We start from the raw sequence: 24,470 nt of genomic DNA, 5'->3' as shown, positions 1-24,470 counted from the left end.
GAAAGTATCCATTAGAAACACTCTACCTTTGTTTATAAATACTATTTATGGCTTTGCTGGAGGCCAATGAGCACTAACACCACACCAATAGGAAAAGACCCCCAGCCACCAACCCGATTGAGCTCCAATAAACAGCAGCTTCTGGCTGAGTAGAGAATTCCATGGAGAAACCCATCTGCTAAAACTCTCTCTTGGGCTCAGGGCTCAATCTTCCTTCTGCCTCACCTTCATTTCCAAAAGATAAAAGGAAGAGAACTTGCTTTCCTGAGCATCAAGAGTTCCCTGAACCTCATTCCCAATCACTTCTATGGAGTGAAGCAATCACTTGTCCCAGTCTCCATCGGTTTGGTAATGAAGACTCCTGGCTTGGGGATAGGAGATCAAAAAAAAAAAAAAAAAGCCTGACATTCCCACAGGGAGAGTCAGCTGCCTCTATGTAAATAGATAAGAAAATAGCCACTGGAGACTTCAACGGCCTGGGCAAATAGCCCTGGATTACAAGCCACCCTATGATTAAGTACGAACATATGTTCTAGACCACACAGACATTTTTTTTTTAACCAGATCTCGTGCCCCTCCTTAGACATCCTGGAAGTCTTCTCTGGAACATTCTCCCCCTCCATTTTAATACCCATGCCCTCCTGTAGTGGCACAAGTATGTTTACGTTCAATTCTTAATCCAGAAAACCCGCCCATCTCCCCACCTTAGGTAAAGAACTGCCAGCAGTATGTAAGACGAAGCTGGAGAAGAGTTCACTTTTGTGTATTTAAAAATCATTCCACCTTTCCCCATCTAGTACCCCAATCTCTGTGGGCGGTAAAGCGAAGATTTTTCGTCATATTTGAGATCTAGACCTGCCTCCTGTCGATCATTGGCCCACGTGTCAAAACTAACTAAGGGATAGAAAAACATCGGCAGTGCTGTGCATCTTTGTACTTCTCCCTCACCAAACACTGAAGACCTGATAGTAGACCTAATACCCGTGAAAATCACAGGTCCAGCCCTAACCAGCGTTCTCAAAGAGTAGGGCTGAAAAGAGTAACTGGGGAGAACGGTAATCGCCTGGAACCTTGAACCAAAACTCTTAGATAATCTGACCCCAACTTCTGTTAGAGGCTTCCAAATGTTTGCTTAGGTTTTTAAATGTTTCTGCACGAGGTATCCTAAGTTGCTCTGGTGTTCAACGCAATGAAGAGGGTGGTTGTATTACTGTCCAGCCTAAACCAAACTGTGAAGAGCAGTAACCAAATGGAAACACCTGGCCCCCACTGCATTTCAAATGTGCAAGTCCTCGGAACATCAGAGAAAAGAAAAGAAAATAGTATAAGAGAAAATTGGGGGAAGGGGGCTAGGGAGATGGCTCAGTGGGGAAAGATGCCCCCCACGAAACCTGACGACCTGAGTCGCATCCCCCAGGGCCTACATTGGTGGAAGGAGAGAAAAAAAAATGTCTACAAACTCGTCCTCTGGCCACCCCCCTCACCCTGGCATGTAGGCAGGCACACATGAGGGGTAGGGGTGGGGACCTGAAATACAATTCAAAAATTAAACTTAAGATACATAGAGTGGGGGTTGGGGGCAGCTCAGTGGTGGAGCATAGAGCTAGTATTCACTAGGCCCTGACCTTTGAACCCCAGCGTTACAAGTAAGGGAGGCAGGGGGAGAGGAGGGGAGAGGACTGGAGAGAGTGGAGGGAGGGAAGAGAGGAAGGAAAGAAGGCAGGCAGGCGAAGTCGGGGGGGGACACCCAGATTTTTCATCCTTCATCCTAGAGAAGCAGTTCATCTTGTCTTTGTAAATGCTTCAGCACTTTCGCAGTTTTGGGTGGCTACCAGTGAGGTTCCGCCTACTTTGATTTCTACTCTAGATCTCACTAAGCTGAAAACTCAAGTAGTCTTCTCTCTCTGTCTCTGTCTCTGTCTCTGTCTCTCTCCTCTGTCTCTGTGGGGAAGTATGCATGCATGCATGCACGCACATGCTTTACATTGTGGACAGTTAGTAAAAGCAAATACAGTGAACACACACACACACACACACAACCTTCCGTATGGCTTCTTGTTTGTTTGTTCATTTGTTTGTATTTTTAGAATTCCAGGAGAGTTAGGAGTTTAATAGAGTATCTCCATGGGTTAAAAATGAAAATTACAGGCAGATAATTATCTTTGGTTTATGGTTACACAAACATGTGCAGCCTGTAGATTTTTTTTTTAAATCATATGGCAGTGTGCGCAAAATAGCTAAGATCCAAATCAAGTTCCTTTTCTTTCCAAGAGAAGTCAGCCTTCCACCCATGCAGCCAAGCCTGTTCTAAGTCATGCGCTCAGTATTTGTCCACATTTTTTTTTCTCTCATAGGCCGTTCTAAGTTACAGAACACATCCTATTTGCTGCATCCAAATGCTTGCCCCAGTGTGCAGGTGTCCAGCATCCTCGGTGCCTATTTTCCTAAATCATATTCCCGTTGATGTCTTTGACAGCAAACCACTTCACAACCAGTTCCACAACATTCTCATCTAAGACAAAGGGTGGTCCCATGCCGCTCAACTCTACCCCCAAATCTTCAAGTTCAAATCTGTATATATTTGAGGCAGATATGTGGAATGATCCTTAGCTTCCAACTTCCTTTTGCTAAGTTTTGCAAAGCAGAGTTTTAAAATATTCAGAAAGTAATTTCCAAACAGCACAACCCATTTTAAAAGCCAGACTCGTCTGTCAAAGCACAGTCTTGAAGAATTCTTTCTTAAGCGCAACTAAGACAATGCCAATTATGTCTGAAAAAGAGAACTCTATTGGCTAGATGTGAAGAATCTGGAAGTTTCTGTTCGCAGAAAAGTCACATGCCTTTACATGACTAAATATGTCTTTATTTATTTACTTCTTTTAAAGCTGAGAGTGCCTGAAAAAGAATCTGATGAGAAATGAGGAAAGTTGCAGAAACTCACAGGGAAAAAAAATGTATTTGGAAACACAAGATGGTCTTGATTTTACTCTGAAAATTTTCCACGATTGTTGTTTTCTATCTGTGCCTCAGAGCTCCAGCACTGATGACTCCAAAAGCCCCAGTCTGATCAGGCCTCCGGAACCTTGGTGGCACAGGGTGGTGGTGGGGAGCAGTGTCAATGCCGTTACCCAGGACCCTGATGAGATGCGGCTCTCTTCTCTTCTAGGTGGCGCGGTGATGCTGCTGGTGTACGAATACACCTACGAGTGGCTGCAGAAGAACTGGTGATGGACGAAGAGGTGTTTTCCCCTTGACATAACAGAGATGTGGTCTGCAGTCCCATGAAGAGGAGACAAGTCAGCGAAGCGAGACGTAAAGAAGGGAGGACAGCCTGTTCTGATGTTTTAAGAAAGTTTTAGACAAATTTACCTGGCCCTGTGGGCCATAGACACAGCACTGTGAGAGGGAGAGGAGTGTGCAAGTTAGGCAAAAGTAGGGGAGAGATCAGCTACACTTCATAAAAGCTACACCAACTGTGTGACTCAGACTGCCCACAGTGAAAACTCATCCAATCATTTTGCTGAGAAGGCTATAAGCACTTAAATCCTTGAAAATACATTGTTCTGTGGCTAATTCCCTGAGAATGATTTAAGAAAAAAAAAAAAAGATTGAGTTAAAAGCCAAACTTTAAATGCTTTTTATAAGGAATTACTTTTCCATAAATCATATTTTAAAACAGAAGAAAGAAAAAAATTAAATACACCAAAACAGCCTTTCAATAATGTTTAGTTTTGTGAGTGCTGTGTTAAAATGTGAATCTACTGGTTTTCTTTAGTAATGATACACAGGGTCTATTTTCCTAAGTGTATTTTATATTTCAGGTGGTGGTTTAAGTGGGTTATTTTTAAATCATGCTCTTTGAAGTCTTTTATTACAAATAGAATACACGATATTATACTAAACTGATCTCCTTTATGTAACTCACTTTGAAGACAAGTTTTATGACCGAAATATCTTTATTTTACGTCACAAATTGATGCACTCCTTGGACGCTTCCCTGTGCCTGTGTGTGCCTTCCCACACCTCTTCCTGAGCCCTTGCCTATGCCATTCTTAAAAAGGATGTAGGGAAATGAAACTATTCTCCAGACTCTTGGGTTCAAGTGACATCTTTAAATATGAAATCAATTGTCTAGAATATTAAAATGTCTGTGATAAAGGGAAAACCTTTCAAAATGAAAATACATTCTTAGCATTTCTAAGCATTCATGTATTAATATGCACTCAAAAAAGAGAGAGAGATAGCATTTTGGTCTTGATATAACTAAAGCTTCTTCTTAAGTCTGCATCCTCAAATGATACTAATTCAGTAGCTAAAGTCAACAAAAAAAATGTCAACATGTTTTAGATGTCACCTGTTCTTAACTACTACTGTGGGGTATTTCTGCTATGGGGGATTCTCACCAAAACATTTTGAAAATAAACAGTAAAAAGGACATGGTAATTATTTGTATTTATTAATTTAGAGCATTTGAAGTATAAAAATAAAAGGCTTTTGACATACTGTATATACATACATAGCCTTCTGTTGTACATCTTTTCCAACATACCTTTTTTTTTCATTTGTATTTCAGCCCAATATTCAATATGTGGGTCATTAAAAAAAGAAAGCCAGGAGCGGGATGTGTTTGTGTGGTGGGATTGCTTTCTGCCCTTGAAGATAATGCACACTAGGGTCCTGGGAGAGAGGGCTGGAGGCGCAGCACCGGGTAGGAAGGGGATTGCAAGGAGTGCATGTGCCAATTAGAAGTCTTTACCCTGTGAGAGTCAGGAGGGCATTAATATTAACCAACAGCAACAGGTTTAAAGATCAAGCAGTCCTGGCTCTACTCTTTCCTGTTCTTAGTTTTTAAAGTGGCCTCAAATCATAAATGTCCATGAATACCCAACTCGATTTAGGCTTTCTGTTGTCTTAAAAATTGTTCCATGTGGATTTACTGCTATTCATAAAAGACCTGGGGAGAGACGTGAAAGTGGAAAACTTTGACACCATTAATATTAATTTCTTAAAATACAAAAAACCAGAAAAATATAAATAACAATAAGATTTCTTAATTTAGATAAGGAAAATAACATTATTAGTTGTGTTTCCATACAAACAATTGATATTTTTCAATACCCCTAATAGCCATCTAAAAACATTAGATAAAGAATAATTCTGTACCTTAAGTCACTTTTTCTGGATGGCAGGCAAGTTCCTCTACTGCATGCTTTGCAAGTCTCCACCAAACTATTGGATTGGATCTTTGTACCATTCGGTTAGAGTCTAGCGTCTCACCACACTGGAAACTCCAGACGTCAACAGGGAGAGTTTTACAAGATCAAAGGAATACTATGGCCCTGAGAGTTTTTCAGCTCCTTCTGCTTTTCTCCTGAAGTTATAATCCTGTTTGTAGCAATGAATGGCAGTTGCTTTAGAAAGAAATGCAGTACGAAGCTCTCTATAAGACATCGGCTGTTTGAAAAAAAGCAGTTCCTTGAACATAACTCTGTGTCAAAAGTCTGCTTATAGTCTATATCCTAGGGACTCAAAAACTAGCTGATCTGGCCATCTGAGCTCTAGCAGAGGTGATGAAACCCGCATAACAGGACTGGGTTGCTCTCCCAGCTGTGCACAGAACAAACGCAGAGAAACCAAATCTGCCAGCAAACCGGCATCTTTAACATCCACATCTAGGGGAGGTACCTGTTTCGTTATTGAATGTAATTAATAGCAAGACACCCCGCAGTACATTAATATCTCAGTAGATGAACTGTGTCGATGTTCCAAAAGTTACTTTTAACCCTATGTTGCCAAGCAAGAGGAACCTCCTAAGCAGAAGGAATGCAAACTGTAAAATCCTTCCCAAGAAAATGAGTTATTCTAAAATAAAACATATAATCATGAGGTCACACACATATGCATATCCCACAACTCTATTCATAACATTAAAGCAAAAATCAAATCAGTCTAGAAAGGTTTAGCAGTTAATCTCTGTTCTGTAATTCTATAAATGAATAAAGGGAATTTGCTAAAAATTAAATAGCATTTGTATTTCTAATACCAACACCAATTGACCTACACGTGAAACATGCTTCGGTACACAATGTAAACTTCACAGCAAGCCATTGTTACATTCATTAGAGTGGAATTCTCCATTTCCTTTTAAGTTACAAGATAATTTGGGGCTGAGATTGCGGAGCACACAGGTAAGCCAACAATAACAATTTCATTTCACAGTGGTTTTGGTTTTTTTTTTCATCACATAAAGTTCATTTTAAATGTCTCTGCAGAAAAACATCTCACATTAGAATTGTGTCTAGGTGACTTCCCTCAGAGCCTTGTGGAGCACGTACATGACAGCCTCTTGCTGTCCTATAGTCCTATACATGGAGTGTGTGTTGTTTGACTGAGATACGATAGGAAAGTGGCTTGTTCTGTCCATGTTTTGAGTCCTCTGCTGTAGAAAGAGAGTATCCTCCGTGAGATGCTGAAGCCTTCACTGCACACACACAATTTGGGGGCAAGTCCAGGTCCAAGAGCCCAAGTCACCCACCACCAAATAGAGAAAAATTACATTGCCAGAAAGACACCTTTGTGGAAAAGAAAAAAGAAAAAAGAAAAAAAGAGGCGGTGATGTTTGAGGAGGGGTATCCCAAGAATGAAGACGCAAAGGTACCATCCACAGTCCATATTTACAAGCTAATAGAAATATAAACATTATTGTATTAGGAACCAAGTCAACACACCAAAAGGAGGAAATTCTCCGATATTGCTTGGGTTCTACACATATTTTTCAACAAAATACGTCATCTCTTAAAAATAAGCAAAAGATCACACAAGTCAGTTACTGATTGGCTTCCCAATGGTGAATTAAGGCTTATCTGGTCACATTGATTAAAGGGTATCACGTAGCTAATTTTTTTTTCTACGTCTCTGTTCCTTTATTGATTTTGCAAAATCTCAACAATTGCACGTTTCAAAAGTTCAGGTTGATTTAGAATAAATATACATGTGTGGTTTTACCAAAGACAGGTCTACAAAGTCCCATAAGCCCTTTGAGGGGTACAGGTTTCTTCACTATGCTAAAACAGTGTGCGGGCAACACAATGTCTCATTCAATCTTTAGAGTTGCTTTTGTTTTTAAATCCTAAAGTTATGCCAGATTTCCTGCAAAATAAAAAGAATTTACGACAAGAGATATTTAAGTGTCATCAGCACAGAGGTTATGAATCCATAAAGCCAGCTCTTGAGGCCAGAGGGCTGGACCACTGGAGGGGTGGGGATGTGAAGAGGGGGAGGATGTGCTGAGAGAGGAGACCAAAGTGAAGGGGCTGTAAGCGGAAGTTCCCATCAGAGTGCAGAAGCCGCCACAGAATGGCTCCCTTCTCTGGCTGCCTGCATTCCCTTGAAAGCCAGCGATGCGGGAATGTCACAGCTGTGGGGGGACAGTGGGGTGCTGCCGGCATGTTGCCATCCGTGTCCAGCCACATAACCTGAAGGAGCAGCACTGTAGGTCATGTAGGGTGAGACTTGAGCTGGACTAGGGTAAGGAGCCATGCTGGATGCTGATACAAAACTGCTCACAGCTGGGAGACCGTTCGGTGCCTGAGAGAAAGGAAAGACAATCACATTACAGTATTCAACATCTCTCCAGTCCTTAGACACAGAATAGAGAGTGCGAGTGAGCTAACAGTATCCTGGTTCTACTTCTGGGCTGTCTTTTTTTTTTTCCCTAGACTTCCTTTTAACCTTACTTTGACCTGAAAGTATCCAGTCTTGCTACTTAAACAAACACGGAGCTGAAAAGCAAGATACTGTTCTTTCTACAAACGCTTTTTGGAGGAAGCTACAGCCAGAAAATTCACAGCTCTTACTTTTGTGATTTGCAAGCATATGAAGGCGAGGCAGGGTGAGAAAGAGGCGAGGTGATTAAGCAGCTCGCCAGGCCTTTGTCAACCTTCCTGGCACTTGGGTTTTGTTGGGCCCTTTTGTTGAAGCTTTGCGACAGGCTTGTTTCAGGAAGCTTTCATTTCCAGGAGAGAAGGGCACAAGGTGTGGGTTGTTGTGTTAGAAACTCAAAATGAGCAAACCTTCTGTTAAATAAAACATGGGCCATATTTTAAGATGCCATGTTGAAAACGCCACTTGGACAAAGGACATGTAAAATCGGGACTTCTCTAGCAAGGGCTTTTGCTGTTTTCTTACTGTTGTTTTCGTTTGGAGTTTGTTTGTTTTCTTAATGAAGTTTGGGGGATGTATTTTTTTCACCATTTTAGCAGAAAGGAAATTTTTCTCCACAAAATTGGAAGTTTTGCTCTTGCAAAGTTTGTTTTTTTGTTTTGTTGTTGTTGTTGTTTTTTAGTCATATGGACAAATCCCTTTAAACGAGTTTAATGTGAAAGCTTTGTTTGCAAACAAAATACAGCAGCTCTGGCGGGCAAGCTTGCCTAGAAACCAGTGCTTCTTGGCATCCAATAAATCATTGTTGGTATCGTTACTATTAACAACACCAAAAACACCCTGAGTTTTAATCCCTCTCTGGCGTGAGTACTCCCCACCCTTCAAGTGGTTCATTTTTTCCTCTCAGTTTCTACTCTGTTTAAAGATAAAGACTAAATCTTGTTTCCTGGAAATGACATGACTGGACTAACGTGTCAACATGTTTCCCAGTGAAAAGGTAATGTAAATACTGGAATTGTATTAGAAAATCATGATGTAGTCCCTAGAGCTCAGTAAATCAGACACATATTAGATGCTTTGTCCAGTTAAGTTAGGACAGAAAATGATGCTTTCTTTTGTGTACTCAGATTGAGCCCAGGACTTTGTACACAAGTGTGCCGTCCACTAAATAGGCTGTACCCCTTCTCACTCAGTTCCAGAAACTGCTTTCTGAATTAACTCATTTGGTCGTCATTTTTACTTCCACATCTATGAGAACATAATGGTGAGGTCTAAAGGCCTATTTTTGGAGTGTAAAAGGAATATCTATATGTACATATATACATATACATGTGTATGGTAGAATTTACATGGATGCACATTAGCATTGCCCATAGAGTTCTGACAAAACCTCATCTTAAATCTTTGGTCTATTAGAACACATATCTTATATTCTTCTTTTTGTCATTGTATATTCTTTTAAAAATGGAAGAGGAAAGAAAAGAAAGATCCTTGAATACCTCCTATGTCCCAGGTACCTACAAATATCCAACGTATTTTATACAATTATAAGGATTAATAAACAATAGATCAACTGGGTGGTGGTGGTGCATGCCTTTAATCCCAGTACTCAGGAGGCAGAGGCAGTGGATCTCTGTGAGTTCAAGGCCAGCCTGGCCTACAGATTAAGTTCCAGGACAACCAGGGCTACAGAGAGAAACTCTGTCTCAAAAAACAAAAACAAAAAATAATAGCTCATTATAAACTGCTCAGCTTATCACAATTACAAGATAATATATAGCATAATGTAATGTTCAATTGGAATTTAAACGTTTTTGTTTGGGATTTGGGAATTTTTATTTGTTTGGGGTTTTGTCTGTTTATTTTGTTTGTTTGGGGGGGTCTTTAGACAGGATCTCACTATGTATCTCTGATTGTCCTGGAGCTCACTCTGTAGACCAGGCTGGCCTCAAACCCACAGAGATCCACATGCTTCTGCCTCCCAAGTGCTGGGATTAAAGGAGTGCACCACTATGCCCAGCTTTCGTTTTTTTTGTTTTGTTTTGTTTTGTTTTTTAAACAGGGTCTCACTATGTACCCAGGTTGGCCTCAAACTCATGTCCTTCTTGCCTTAGCCTTTTAACCAGAAGTCACAGGTATATACCACTATACCCAGATAAAATGAAAATATATTTCAAAGGACCTCCCAAATGATGTCCTTTTAACTAAAGCTCCGAACAATTAACAAAGAAATGACTTCATATCATTGTTCAATAAAACTGAAATTCTATCTTCTTTTTATTTTCATTTATTTATTTGGATGGGGAGTGGTTTTGAGACAGGATTTCTCTATGTAACAGTTCTGTCTGTCCTGAAACTCACTTTGTAGACCAGGCTGGCCTTGAACTCACAGAGATCCTCCTGCCTCTGCCTTTAATCCTCTGCTGGGATTAAAGGCATGTGCCACCACCACCTGGCCTATCTTTTTATGCACAAGGCCATTTAGAAAGTTGGAAAAGGGCCACACACTTAAAGCCCATCACTCCTGCCTGATGCTGTAGAGTCTTCTGTAGCTACCAAGGTGTTTTTCCTAGACAGTCAGGAGGTATAATTTAATCTCAAACTACAGCCTGGTAAAAGATTCTCTCTTCGCCTAGAACTCAGTTCTCTTTATCAGTTTTTCTTTTCTGAAAAACAAAAAACAAAACAAAAAAATTTATGTCCCTTTTTTAAGAATTAGTTGTTATGTCTCAAAAGAACTTATTTTAGAGTTCTTAGGTAATAAAAATCTATGGAGTCATCAAATAACAGGAGAAGATGGCGAATCGTCTAGCATTACAGAGATTATTGCTTTAATTGCTTTCATTCATTATTTTATTTTCCCCAAGATATCTTAAAAATTATTTTGGAATGTAATCATCCCAGCAGAATTATGGAATGGTGTCCACACCTGTGTTTGGCCCCTGCCAACCATTAATTAGTATTTAGATACTAATAATACCAATGTGTACCTAGAAAAACAGAAAAAGAATATTAAGGTCTGGTAGTATAGCTCTGTGGTGAAATACATTCTTAGCTTAGCATGCATACAGCCCTGGGTTCAATCTCCAATACAGGAGGAAAATGTTAAAATTAGTTTTAAAATAACAGAAAACTTGACTCTACATTTTTTAAGTGCCTAATGTCAAAAGATTTAACATGCATGGCAAAATAATGATCTATCTGGGAGAAACTATCTGTTGTTGACTTCTGTTTTCTGTCACTGCTACCTGCCCTTCGGTGGGGTGCCGGGGGTGTTAGTTACTATGGATACCCTCATTCTTGAAGCAGCTATTATTACCCCACCCCTTAAATACAACCAACAGAAGGACTGGATCAGACTCTTGGGCCTCAGATAATGCTCCCTTCGTGGAGAGGCAAAACATTGAGCTTTAAGCTTACTTCCAGGTGCCTTGTTTACTCCATAACTATATTCATTTGCCAAATATAACACATCCTGTTAATTTTTCCATAGCTACCCAACTTCTCATACCTAAAGTACCAAACTTGCTTTGTTTTCATCTGTGGTAATACTGAATATTTCAAGGTTCTCAAAATGCCATGGTATTTCCTGCCTGTCAGTTTAGGGGTGTGATTCCCCTCTGTGCCGCTGAAAAACCCAAATCAAGTTCAGAGAGGAAGCTCCATCCTGTACAAAGGGAGGCAACCGGTCACTTACAGGGAGAGAAAAGGTGGAAATCCTCAGCCTTAGCTTGGCTTATCCCCATGCTTATGACTTGACTAGAACAAGAGGGGAGTTTTGTCTTAATGTCCCATTCTGCTGTTGGGAGTTCAGATTTCAAAACTGGGGAGTTGGGGGTAGGGTTTGGGAGAATAAGCAAGAAAAAAAAGTGCTTCAAAATGCCCCTGCCCCCAGCCCCTTCACTGTTCATTCATTCCAGTGACTCAATAAATATCAATTTTCTCACTATTAATTTTGAAACATGACATTAGCAAAAGTAATAAATCTTTCCTGGGTAAAGTGGTCGTTATTTATGAAGAAATCACTGAAAGGGTAAAATTTTCCACAGCAAAGGAAAGCAACCCACAGGTAGCATTGGTTTGTTTATGCTCTCCAGTAAAAGAGTAAACTCCAACTCCCCAAATCTGTTTAACGTTTTCAGGGAAGGGGCATGTAATTAGTCTGAAAAGCTAGTTAGGTTGCATAGAGACTACCAAATGTACACCATAAATACAGCAGGAGCAAACATGTTAAATCACACTATTTAATTGGATTGCAAATATGATTTATAAATCAATCGACATACGGAATCTCGGGGGGAAAGTCAACAAATTTTCTAAATGAAACCCTGCAATAGGAATGCAGGAGAAACCCTGTTTTTGAAAACGGCTTTGCCTAAATATTTCATAAATAAGACTTTAGCCCTTCAGCCGCCTTTTCACAAAGATCTTCCAAGAAAGCAATACAAATTCTTTTCTCTGAAAGGTTGTTGTACCAACCAGCTACCTTCATCTTATTTTTGGAAATGAGATTAGCTGATACAGAGTAAAACAGACAGAGTTGGTTTTCTTCGTTGAGTTGTCTCAGGAAAAAAGACAGCTTTTATTTCATGAACACTAGAAGACATTTTCTAGAGGAGTACTGATGGTGTAATGTAGTTTGAGTTAGGTGGTCCCATGGCTGTGCTGGCAGTCTGTTGGAGGACAGGGACCTGCCTTAATCACCTTGTAGCCTCACAAAATGGGACACATCAGGGACATTTCATAAATGACTTACTGAAGACTTGTGAGCGCAAAAGATACGATTCTCTTGTTTTAAGGACAAAACAAAGAGCTACCCCACCCCACCCCCCTTTATCACAGAACGAGTATTTACTTCAAGCAAGCCAAATGAATAAAGCTATGGGCAAGAGTGAATAAAAGTTCCAGCCAGCCGTTTAACTATTTGATTTATGGTTGTTCCTTGTATGCCTCCCCCTCTAAGAAAATGGAAATGCATTAGTATCCAAACACTTGTGACCTTGAAAAAAAGAAGAAGGAGGAGGAGGAAGAGGAGGAGGAGGAGGAGGAGGAGGAGGAGAAGGAGAAGAAGAGGAGGAGGAGGAGGAGGAGGAGGAGGAGGAGGAGGAGGAGGAGGAGGAGGAAGAAACTGGTATGACAACTGTCTGGAAATTGGAAGTTAAAGACTACTTTTCAAATTCTGGGAATTAGCTACTCAATAGTTTCTTTCTTGAAGAAAATGTCAATAAGAGTCTAGTAGCAGGTTCTCTGTTCACGACCTGTCAGCCACTCCTCCGACCCACTTGGCCTTTCCTTTCTAATAACATGAGTTTACCCTAGCTTTATGATAAAGTATATTTGGCCATAAAAACAACTGTGTTTCACATATATTTACAATAGCAGTTTCATAGACAAAATACAAATTTGCGTCTGAAAATAAGCAGATGTTTTTGAGAAATTATTTCTCTGAGATTATCTTTCTAACTACTCTTCTTTCCTTCTTTGTTGTATAATGACCTAGTTAAACAAACCTGGTAAAATGAAATAACAGTCATACACACGGCTCAACATTCATCCAAGAGAACACTTTTAGTTACTCCATTACAGGCCCAAATGTCTCTAGATAGTGGGAAGCTAGTATCGTATTTAAATCTTTTCAAATTTTATGTTTCTAAATGTTATCAAAATTGATATAGCCTTACACTGATTTATTTAATTTTATTTTGTATTCTATTGGCATACAACAATAATTATATGTATTTATCAGATACAGTGTAATGCTTCAGTACATGTATACATTGTACAATGATCAAATCATTTAGCATGTCAATCACCTAAGTTAACATAAGATATTAAAAAAAACATTCAGAATCCTTTCATCTAGTGATCTAGATTTTACGGTCTTTTAAATGACCTTTTGTTGCTATTTCACATGACACATTTTACTGACATATAATTATAATTAAGTTGTCTAAAAATACTATTGGCTGAAAGCTAAACAAATTAGACCATGTATGTCATAAGTATGATGAATTTCAAAGACTACTGGAATTTGCCTAAAATTTCATTCTCTATAAAATTATAAATTAATTTAACAAAAACGCTAACTTTGTTTATTCACTCTGAAAAAAATTCAGTCAAACTTCATTTCTGTCTTCATGAAAATATTATGTTCAGGAAAATGGGTTTTAAATTTTTTATTTTACTTATTTGCTTAATTATCAAACAAAGTTTTTAAAATATTTCACTAGGAAATTATATACAAGATGATTCAGGTGTATCATCGTTTAAAATAATGCACAAATGAATACTTTATGAGAATCTTAGATTAAGCTGCATCTTTAAATTCAGCTGTTTTCACAACTCATTTAATTCTGAACTATTTTTAGTATATTTATAGACTATTCTTTATTTCTGGCATCTCAATTGTTAATGAATACTATATTAAATTTACTGTCTCTATTAACATATTCAACCTCAAAATAAAGATACTGGGACCCTGTAAATCTATCATTCATATTACTCTAGAGTAGCAGGTGAGCAGTATTTTTGTTCTGAGGAAACATGCCTATTTGGAGAAAACTTTTCAAAAACTATACATTTATTTATGAACTGTGTAAATAAAATCAATTATTAATTTACCAAATTCCATGTAAAAGGACAAATACGGTCCAACACCTATGTTTATCTATTTCATGTATTTTTTTCACTTGATCACGTTAAGTCCAGATTTTGTGCCTTCAATAAAAGTAAACCAAATATAAAGAACAAGAAAACATTGTTTCCCTTCACAAGTAGATGAGAGTAAGGATTTCCTGCCCAACAGTAAATGTAGTTGAAAAGTCTAAGATAAATAAATATTCTACCCTAGTCAACAAAGACTTCTGAATGGGACTCCAGTAAGAATTACAGTTCAACATTAATGTATAAGATAAATTTGAATATTCTAAACTAATTTTCAAACACAGTGAATAGGTGGATGTATGACTGAACTGTGCATACAGTTCTAATTCCTAGGGATCAGGTATCTTTGAAGCTTGAGCTGAAAATAGAAACTCTAGATCACGGTAACTAACCAATAGTATTGGCACTCAGTGCCAGCTTGTTCTGTGGTCATTTTACAGGTGTCTCCCAAGAAAACATACTCTGAGCTCTGAGTCTGAACTCTCCATCTCCCCCTGAATACCCCAAAAGGAAACTAGCATTAAAGAATAGCACGGTAATTAATTACAACTCCAAACGCCCAAATATTTCAGGCACATTTTTTTTTTTAGCTTTCCTTTGTCAAGGACTTTCAAGTTTTGTTGACCAGAGTGGCAACTGGTACCTGAGTTATCCTCAGAATATGCTGACAACATTTTGTACGGGGAGCGGTGACTTGTAAAATTAAAGTTAGCTTTTGAATAGAATATTACAAGATAATTACAACATAAGCAATTCCCATTCATATTAATTCTTATGAGTTTATGTGTAATTTTACATCAAGAAATCAATGTCTACCCTGAAGCGTTTGCCTCTTTAATGTATGTTTAGCCTTCATCATAATAGAGTATCCACTGATCTATGTTGTGCTTAGAAACTTTCTGTTTTGTGATTGTGCATCATTTAAATTATCTGCCTACATGGCAGTATGGGATAACATTTCAATTAAGAGTTCTTCAAATATTAATTTGACAGAAATATCCTTCTATTTGGGGTCCTGGTCTCTTAAGTATTATAACATTTAAAACAGGATTTATTTGGCCACCTTTTCCTTAAATTATTTGCTTTTATAAAACACAATTTAGTAATTTAAAATTCCTTGTAAATGAGTTTTAAGGAAACATCAAATTACTTGAAATGGTATTTATTTTAAATAAACTGTCAGTTTAGCTTTAAAGCATATTATAAATTAGCCATTTTTCTACGCCAGCTTTCCTGACAGATACGTCGTTCAAGGGAGGGGTGGGAAATGAAAGTAGCTATGAAGGTTTTTGGATGGGGAAACTACTTTTTTGTAAAGGGTGCTGTTCATGGATTGCGTGTGGGAATTGGAGCTTATTTTGAACTCTAGACTTCACAGTGTGATTCCAAAAAGCAGTGAGCTTCAGAAGGCTCTGACTGAGCTCCTGTTCGACGCTCACTGGTGTTATTGTTGTTCTGTGTACACTTCCTACTGTTTGTCACAAATGCTTGGTGGAAGGTTTCTTACTATGGATTTTCTAAACAATGCATGTTATGAATATCACTTGCTTTCAAAAGTCAATCTCCAACTGCCATTTATAACCACAGGGGATATTTAATGAATGTTTTCTAAGAGCCATGTCGGTGTACTAACTCTTTGGTCTCTGGGACTATTATTTCCTTATGTTGAAAATAAAGAAACCGAGGCTCTAAATGGGTCAACAGCTTGTTTTTTTTTTTTTTTTTAAAAAAAAAAAAAAAAAGCGGCGGTACCAAAGCACCAGGCTTCTAACCATTGTGCACCACGGCCTCTCTGTGAGCTGATTGTTCCAGGCAGGTCTTTGAGAAAGAAAATGGTGAGTTTGCTTGTGATACCTCACGGGCATTCTTTACAGCGGAACCAGACTGAGCAAAGCATCACTCCTTCCCTGCTGTTTTTGGTTCTGCTTGCCAGGGAATAGCCAGCTACTAATGCATTCCGACAACATTGAGAGGGACTAGGAAATAGAAATGTAATTTGTAAGAAAAAAAAAAAATGATGGTCAGGGTGTCCCCCAATGGATAAGAATAATAAGTTCCAATAAATAGTATAACTGATTTTGACAAGAAATGAAGTTGTAAGGCTTTAAGATAAGTACTTTGTCGCTTTGGAGAGGTAGAGTCTACTCCGTAAATTCTGGCCTTAAGTCCGCACTTGAGTTTCGAACTGTTCCTTCTAGCATAGTGACGAATTTGGACTCACACTTTTGTGTGGCAGCTGCTTAGTTCTTCTTGGAGGGGGGGGGGGGGAGAGAAACACGAGTGTTTTAAATTTTCCTTCAGAGAGTAGAGGGAGGGCCAGAGGGAGGGAAAGGAAAATTAAACGGTCCACAGCCAGTCCGTATAATTTGAGGTTTTCTCACTAACCTCCCTTGGGAAATTACGATGTGACCTTTAATCGGGAAATGGTAACTTTATTACGTTTATCTGGTTGCCCCTCTTCCATTACCGCCGGACAAGCTGGTCTCTGGAAGCCGGAGCAGGGGACTGTCTGCGTACAGGGCCCCGCAGCCTCCCACAAGCCTTAGGACTCGGACTTTGCGGTGTCCAGGCTGCAGCCGGCTAACCCGGCGCTGCTCTGAACCCCAAGGCCCGGCCATCCCGAAGCTCGGCCTTGGCTTGCCAGAGACCGGCTAGGTGTGGTGGGAGGGCTGGGGGCCACACGTGCAGCGGGATGCCAGGCTTTTGCTCAGCCTTCAGCCCAGATCTAGTCAAGCTGGGATTCATCCCCTTGCTCCAGTGGGTCGCTAGCCCTGGTGTCTCTCGGTCGGGGCTCAGAAAGGCTCTGCGCCCGTCCTCCATCTCCCAATCCCCGGCCCCAGGAGGCCCGCCGCCGCCGAGCCAAGCCCTCTCCTCCTCACCTGGCCGTACTTGGCCTCCTGCTCCAAGGCCCCCTTCTCCAGTCCGTTCACTGCGTGCGGGGCGGCGGCCGGGAAGTTGTTGCGGCCCAGGCTGCTCCACTCCTCCACCTTGGGGCTGTGGTAGGGGGAGCTGTCGCTCACTCCTGGGAAGGTGGAAGAGAGTTGTCAAGCTCAACCCGCGCGCCCCCTCCTGAGACAAGACCCAAATCCCTAACCACAAACCTCCCGGGCTAAGACCTGGGGTCAACTCTCCTGCGCTAGGCCGCCTACGCCTACCAGCCGCTGGACCAAAGCTTAGACTCCTCCGTTGTCAGCCTAGGGCCTGGAGAAGTTTTGATGGCCCGAAAGTAGGCCTCTGAGTTAAGTTTCACCCACGCCTGACGGAATTTTGTTTTGTTTTTGTTTTGTTTAAAACCAGCGTTAGATTTCCTTTCTTCCTTTTTGATCTCTTAGGGGACGGATTGAAAGAGACGAGAATTTTTTCCAAATGGAAGGAAGACCCCAGAGCTGTGAAGCTGGATATTTGTGCATCACCTCTGTGCTTACTGAAGGAGAGCTGCGAAGACCTGACATTGAGGAGGACTGATGAGGAAGAGAGGGGTACAGACTTAAGTGTGTCTTGCTCACAGACAGCCTGAAAAACGCCCACTGCACAGTGGGGTTATCTGACAGTTATGTCAATAAGAACGAACAAAAGACCTGCAAAGTCCTTTGCAAACAAATAACTAAATGATGCCCACAATACACATGCAAAATATACGTGCGCAGATTCCACATTGCATGTTAATGGGACTTCCCTACATTCTCTGCCTCTGCCTGCTAAATGAGTACATTTATATGCATTTTTTAAAAATGAAGCCTGGAAATACCGTGGGTGTCAATGGTAGAAGGTTTTTTTTTTTTAAGTATCAAAAAGAGAAAAATAAAGTATTAAGAGAATGAAAGTAGAATTCAATGTTAAGAAAAGGAGTAAAGCCATGTGCCTATCTTTCTGTTCTTAAAGGAGATATAAACAAAAAACATTATAGAGTAAGGTGATGGTCATAATATCTACAATTATGCATATCGAAGAAAGATGTTTGCAGGCTGCCATGCATCTGTTTTGTCTCTTGGTCTTGTGTCCAGAGGTTCGTCAGTGTCATTTCAACTAGATTTTAAAAACTTCTGTCTGATACAGGTCCTTCAGAGAGCGGTCATTTGGAGAAATTACCTTTTCATATGCACAAGTTTGTCAGAAATCTGGTTGTTTAAAGGCGACATCACAATAGATAACAATGTCCCTCCTGTGATCCAATGCTTTCCTACCTGACACTTGGTCTGACTGCAAGATTCCCCAGAGAAGAAACGACGTCTTTTCATCTGTCAGGCTATTTTCACTATGCCTCCCCCTCCAAAGAAATCGATTGTGTTCTCATTTTTTGCAGCAGGAAGCCAGGGCTGGTTCAGGCCTGATGGCCTTTGCCTTCCCAGACAAAAGGCAGTCGGTGGGCACAAGCCCGAAGTTATCTTAAGAAACTGAGATCCCCCTGTGAGCCCCCATTTCTGCTGATCTCACACGTTCCCACGAACAGGGGCTTCCTTTAAATGTCAGTGAGGTCAGTTTATCCTATAAATCAAGGACAGCATCTCCAACCAAGGCTCCAACTAGTTCCAAATAACTCAAAATTTTACTCTTGTCGATTCCCAGTCAGAAAACAAGACGATGAGAAATCATGCACTGTGTTAATTACTTTAAAAGCCAATTGTACCAATGTGGTGGAAACTCAAAAAGCAAGAAATGGTTACAGGAAATAGTTTCCTCTTTCCTAATTATTTTTTTTCCTCTGCCTGTCTTAAACCTTATACTGAGAAATTAGGTAGTAAATTGAGCGGAGAAAAAAAAATTAACTTTCTTTTTCTCCCTACACCAAGAAAGAAGTTAATGTCTTTTAAATTTTATTTTTTAACAGTACAATAAAGGAAAACAAACTCAAGCCTCCTGGGGGAGCCGGGTCGTAGGGTGCGGAGTTTCGGGGGATCTTTCTGAGCAGACAGAAAAGACACCCAGGACAGCGCAAGGTTCGGGCTTGAAAACCTGCAGGAAGGGACCCGGCGGCCACTAGCATTTCCCAGTACCCGAGTACTCTGCAGAAAGAGGGAGCCTGGGGGGAATCAGAGATAGCAGCCGAAAAGACAACAGGGAATCACCAAGCAGTTGTCACCGTAACAACAGGGTTGATAATTAACGTCTGTTAAGGGTCCAGTGGGGGGAGAGAGAGAGAGAGAGAGAGAGAGAGAGAGAGAGAGAGAGAGAGAGAGAGGAGAGAGAGAGAGAGAGAGAGAGAGAGAGAGAGAACCCGGATCTCCGTTTCCGAGGAAAATGAAGTGAAGCATAAGAATGAAACCAATTAGGTGACATTTGAACTTCCTGCCTGAGCAAATTTGGCCCTGATTGCCAGAATCCGAGAATAATAATACAATTTCCACAGCAGCGTGCGGGACCCCGTAGCTGCTGCATCAGATCGGCAAGCAAGTTACCGGCGGTAGCATCTGCAGCCCGCGGGCAGGCCCAAGCCCGCTAGGGCCTCCCACTGCTCCCCAAGTCCGGCCGGCTGCGCTCTCCAGGCAGGCTCGCCCGGCTGAGGCCGCGGGTGCGCGAGAGGCGGGGGAGGGTGGAAAATGCGAACCATGTGTTGGGGATGGGGGGATGTTATGGGTCTGGTAGTTTGAGATGAGGCCGCAGACTCGTGTGTGTGTGTGTGTGTGTGTGTGTGTGTGTGTGTGTGTGTGTGTGTGTGTGTGTGTGTAGGAAACGGAGGAGGGGGCAAGAGTTTCAAGTTTAATGAGATCAGGACAACCCCTGGGAAGACTCCTTAGGTTTCCAAAAGAAAAAGCCACAGGTGGTGGGATCGACGCTCGCTAAGAACCCCAAGGTTCTGGGGTTCCCGGCAGCGCGCGGGAACCCTCTCCACTCAGCACCCCGCCTCCGAGCGAGCCCCTTACCTTGGTCGGTGATGGAGCGGATGCCCAGGATGTCCGTGACAGAGTGAGAGGAGGGCCAGGTGCGCGGCATGGCCACCGAGCCGGGGAGGGCCGGCACCCCAGGTGGTGTAGGCACCTTGGCCGCCGCCGCCGCGATGGGGCTGGGGTAGGAGTAGATGTGGTTGTAGGGCAGCGCGGGCCTGGGGCGCAGGCTGGTGCTGCTTGTACGAGTCGTAATGAGCCTGCTGGGCCAAGTTGCCGATCTTGTTGCGCAGAATCCGGCTGATGGAACTCACCGAAGGCACGTTGTACTTGTCGCACACGCCGTCCGCCAGCAGGCGGTCCCGGATCTCCCAAGCGAAGATGCCCGGGTCCCTCTGCTTGTAAGTCCGGATGTGTTTCACCACAGTGGGAGTGGTGACCCGGGGTTTGCTGCCCCCTGATGGCTCCGGGCAAAATCGAGCCCGTCTCGTTGTAGCGCGCCAGGATCTTGCTGACGCAGCCGTGCGAGACCCGTAGCTGGCGGCTGATGTCACAGGGTCGGATGCCCAGTTGGGCTAATTCCACGATGCGAAGCCGAATGGCGTTGGGCAGCGGCCTTCCGTTCACGAACACACCTCCCAGCTGGTTCACCTCCCCGAAGGCTGGCTCTGCAAAAGGAGCACAGAGCGCGCGACAACGCGCACCCGCTGCCTGGGACAGCCGCCTGCCGCCCGGCCTCCGCGAGCGAGCATCCGGGGACAGGGCTGTGACACTCTCAGAACTGTGGCTGTCCCGAAACTAGACGGCCCCCCCGCCCCGGCCTGGGCCCAAGGGCCCCAAACAAGCTGCGGCCAGACCTCGTTCCTGCTGTGCACGTTCCAGCTACTAACAAGTCCCAGGGCAGCTCGGGACACCCCAAAACTCTCCGAAGCAGGCGGGGACATCGGTCCTGACGCGCCAGCGCGCCCCTCACTGCCTGCTTGGCACCCAAACCCTCGGCCCCCGCTCCCCTCCACCGCCTTACCCCCTCCCCCCCAGCGCGGTTGCACAGAATCCGGGGAAAGCTGAGGGGTTGTTTTGTTTTTTTGTTCCGTTTTGTTTGCATGTGTAAGCACGTGAGCAACAAAACTTGGATTGACATTGGAGCTGTAGGTCTCGCCAGTGCCACGGCCCTCCTAAGACCAGAAAATGGCATCAGCTGCCACCCGGTAGCGGGAGCTCCCACTGCACCCCTGTCGCCGCTGACCCTTGGCGCGTTCGCACAGCTCTTAGGGACGCGGTCTGAGTCAATAGAGCGCGGGTGCGCGCCCCAGCTCCCTCCCTCTCGCCCTCGCCTGCTCGCTCCCTCCCTCCTCGGTTCTGACAGCGTCCCCCCCGCCGCCACTCACCCATTGCTCCGAGCAGCACACCGACCCGGCCCCAGTTCCGCACTCCCAGAAAGAAACTTTTCTCTCGCTTTCACTAGGCCGACCTGTCGCGGCTCCAAGTCGCGGGTGCCTGGGCTTCTCCCCGGGAGGAGGCGACGAGAGTGCCAAAGGAAAGAGTAAAAGGAAGTCTGTGCCGGGCAGAAAGAGGCTTGAGTTCTGCATTTCAATCTAAGCAGCAACGTGGGCTGGGCTGAGCAGGGCCGGGCGGCTCAGTCTATCGCTCACTTGTGACACACCCCAAAAGAGGTGGGCCCGCGGGCAGTCTGCGTTGTAATTGGTGCAGGCCGGTGAGTGGCAGCTCAGTTCGGGGAAACTCCTTCCGCTGTCTGTTTCAGGCCGGCTCCGCACCTGGGTGACTACATACAATAAATATGAGTGTTTGACACCTTCCCCCAGGGGCGCCACAAACAGAGTGCAAAATCAAGCTGGTAAAAATGCTGAATAAGCGAATGGAAGCTTTGGTCTCAGTTTGAGTGACTTTAAGCGGGTAGGGGCCCGAGGACACCTCTTGGGGAAGAGATGGACTTCTCAGCATTGGAATTGGAGGTTAGGACTCTAAGGAAGCCAGCGGGCGCGACAGTTAAGGGAGCTCCGGGAGATGAGGATGACTGAGAACTACCTGCCATGCTGACCTTTGGGGACTGTCAGAAAGAGTTGCCCACAAATTCTACCTCCTTTCAGTCCACTCAGGATGGGGGGAGCTCGGAAGACAGGCCGATGGGAGAGACGGAGAGACCAGAGGTCCAGGGGAGAAGCTTGAGGTGTTAAGGACTAGGGGGCCGCCTGAGATGGTTAGCCCCCACCCCCACCCCCACCCCGCAGTGAGAGGCTAAACCTCAGCAGAGCAAGAAGCTGGCAGGGGACCGCCTGCTGTGTGGAGAATTTTAAAACCCCCGACTAAAGAGAGCGCAGGATCTCCACGGGGAAGGAGGGCAGATACCTAGAACGTAGATGGCAGAGGTCATCTCCCCACACTCCACCCCCCCCACACACACACACACCTGATTCACCCAGAACGCAGGGTCCTGGGTTCTCTGTTTTAGAATTTGCCAGGGATCTCAACACCGGTGAGCAACCTTGAAAGTTTTTTTTTTTTTAAATATGAAGGACAACCCCAAGAAGGTAGACACCTAGGCTGCATCTGAGCATCTGTATGTAATTCCCCGTGACTTCATTTTAGCTACCAGAGATCTTATGGTTCTGCCTACCTGTGGATTTTCACTTTCACTCACCCGAAGCCCAAAGAGGATAGAACGATTTGGGGCAAAGAAATGTATTTATTGACGAAGCCAAGATTGTGAAGAACGTGAATAAAATAAGGAAGAGAAACACTTTGAATGATTTGGGCGGATTTGTATTACACAGGAAAGAGAATGTTATTATTCCATCTCTATCACAACTGGTGGCTCTTGTTCACGCAAGATGGAGGACGGTGCTCCCATTCTCCCCAGGATTCAGGTCTGCACACAGGGAAAGCAAAGGAACCCCGACGGTTCACCACTGACAAGAATCCAAGAAATCTAGTAATCGCCTGCCTTGGAAGTGAACGCAGATCTTCAGGTGCCTGCTTCTGTGATGAGCATGCACTTTGAATTCAAACTACTGAGCTGTGAAGAATTTGAAAGATTACTTCAAATGTCTTGTATCATATCATCAGGAATCTTGAAAGGTTTCACAGACAGAAATACTTGAACATAGCCCCCAGTTTTTGTTGGTCGGTTTCAAATGTTTAAAGTCTTTGTAAAGCTTGACTTTGTGGTTTTATCTTTGTCTCCCTGCTCAATGCTTCTTGTGTGGCATGGTCTGAGGCTCTATAACACAGGGGGAGCCTCAGGGAGCCAAGCATCCCCCTCTGTGTTACACTATGAATGTCTTGAGACACCGAGACTGAGTAGAGCTCAGAACTTTGCCTGAGACTTGAGACTTGTGCAGAGGAAAGCTTATGTTCTGCACCTTGATGAGGAGCCTTTGCCCTCACACAAAACCCACGCGAGTAGTGTCCTCTGGGTGTGCTCTTTGCTCTGCTTTGGTGCACCCCTGGAGTAGTTCACACCCTTCTGAACTGGTAGGTAGGGGCAGCGTGTCCAGCCTTGTGGAGTGGCAAGATCTGGTATTTTAAAGAGAACCTAACTAACTTCATTAACCCAGAGTGATCCAGAGACCTGTGTGTCTAGCCTTCTGGCTTGGAAATTTAATACACAGCATCCTCTTACCCACTCCAATGCCTTAACTGTCGCACTTCTCCCTCGCTCTTGCACAGGACCACAGACATCAATAGACTTTCTGTCTGCTGGATCTGGCAGTTGGTGGCTCATGGTCTTAGCTGCTGTGGCTGCCCTGGGCATGTGCAGGTAGCATCTTCCTGGGCATAGGTCCTCACCTCAGTGTCCCTCGGGCCCTCCTAACAGCATTCTGGAGAGCACAGAATGAATCCATCTTGGATGCTTTGGGCCCCTCAGCACCTATGACAGACCCAAGCCGGTGCTTAGGGATTTTAGGAACTGGAGATGCAGGAACAGAGAAGAGACACGTCATCTCCAAGAAGGGGCACAGAGTGCCCTGGAGGCCAAGGAGCCTGTGATCCCTGGAGTCTTAGCAAAAGTGGGGAGGGAGGAGGTGGGAAAGGGAAAGGAATGCACAGATGGAAGGGAGAGGGGGAAAGATACTTAGTCCCAGTGAGCCTTGGTGGGCAGAGGGATGCAGGACTTCAAGAAAGTGCAAGGGTCACTGAGGGTCAGGGCCCCTGGTTACTGAGGTCTGGATCCAGGAGGTCATACAGGAATGGAGAGAATTTCTACTAAAAGGAGAAACTTAAGACCAAAACCAAAACATAGCCAGAAAGGCCTGCATCTGGCTCAGGCTGGAGAGAAGCTAAAAGCTAGGCGCTAAGGCCTCC

General features: G+C 43.4%; 2 protein-coding genes across 2 annotated transcripts in view; one reads left to right on the top strand and one right to left on the bottom strand.

The window, feature by feature from the left end:
- Slc25a21 (solute carrier family 25 member 21) overlaps positions 1 to 4,519 on the top strand; it is a 480,447-nt gene extending 475,928 nt beyond the window's left edge. Inside the window, exon 10 of the mRNA XM_052738572.1 lies at positions 3,167 to 4,519. Coding sequence (XP_052594532.1) covers positions 3,167 to 3,228 — 62 coding nt within the window. The 3' untranslated portion in view covers positions 3,229 to 4,519. The remainder of the gene's footprint in view (positions 1 to 3,166) is intronic.
- A 2,813-nt stretch (positions 4,520 to 7,332) lies between these two features.
- Positions 7,333 to 21,091, bottom strand: Pax9 (paired box 9). Its single transcript, XM_052738252.1, is given in 6 exon segments — positions 7,333 to 7,587; positions 17,205 to 17,347; positions 20,187 to 20,364; positions 20,366 to 20,605; positions 20,607 to 20,945; positions 21,038 to 21,091. Coding segments are annotated over 6 exon segments (1,209 nt in total).
- Between the last annotated feature and the right edge of the window lie 3,379 nt (positions 21,092 to 24,470).

This window comes from Peromyscus californicus, unplaced genomic scaffold (genome assembly GCF_007827085.1).
Source record: "Peromyscus californicus insignis strain IS unplaced genomic scaffold, ASM782708v3 Scaffold_15__1_contigs__length_86483966, whole genome shotgun sequence".
NCBI lineage: Eukaryota > Metazoa > Chordata > Mammalia > Rodentia > Cricetidae > Peromyscus > Peromyscus californicus.
This window is presented reverse-complemented; position numbering and strand designations above follow the sequence as displayed.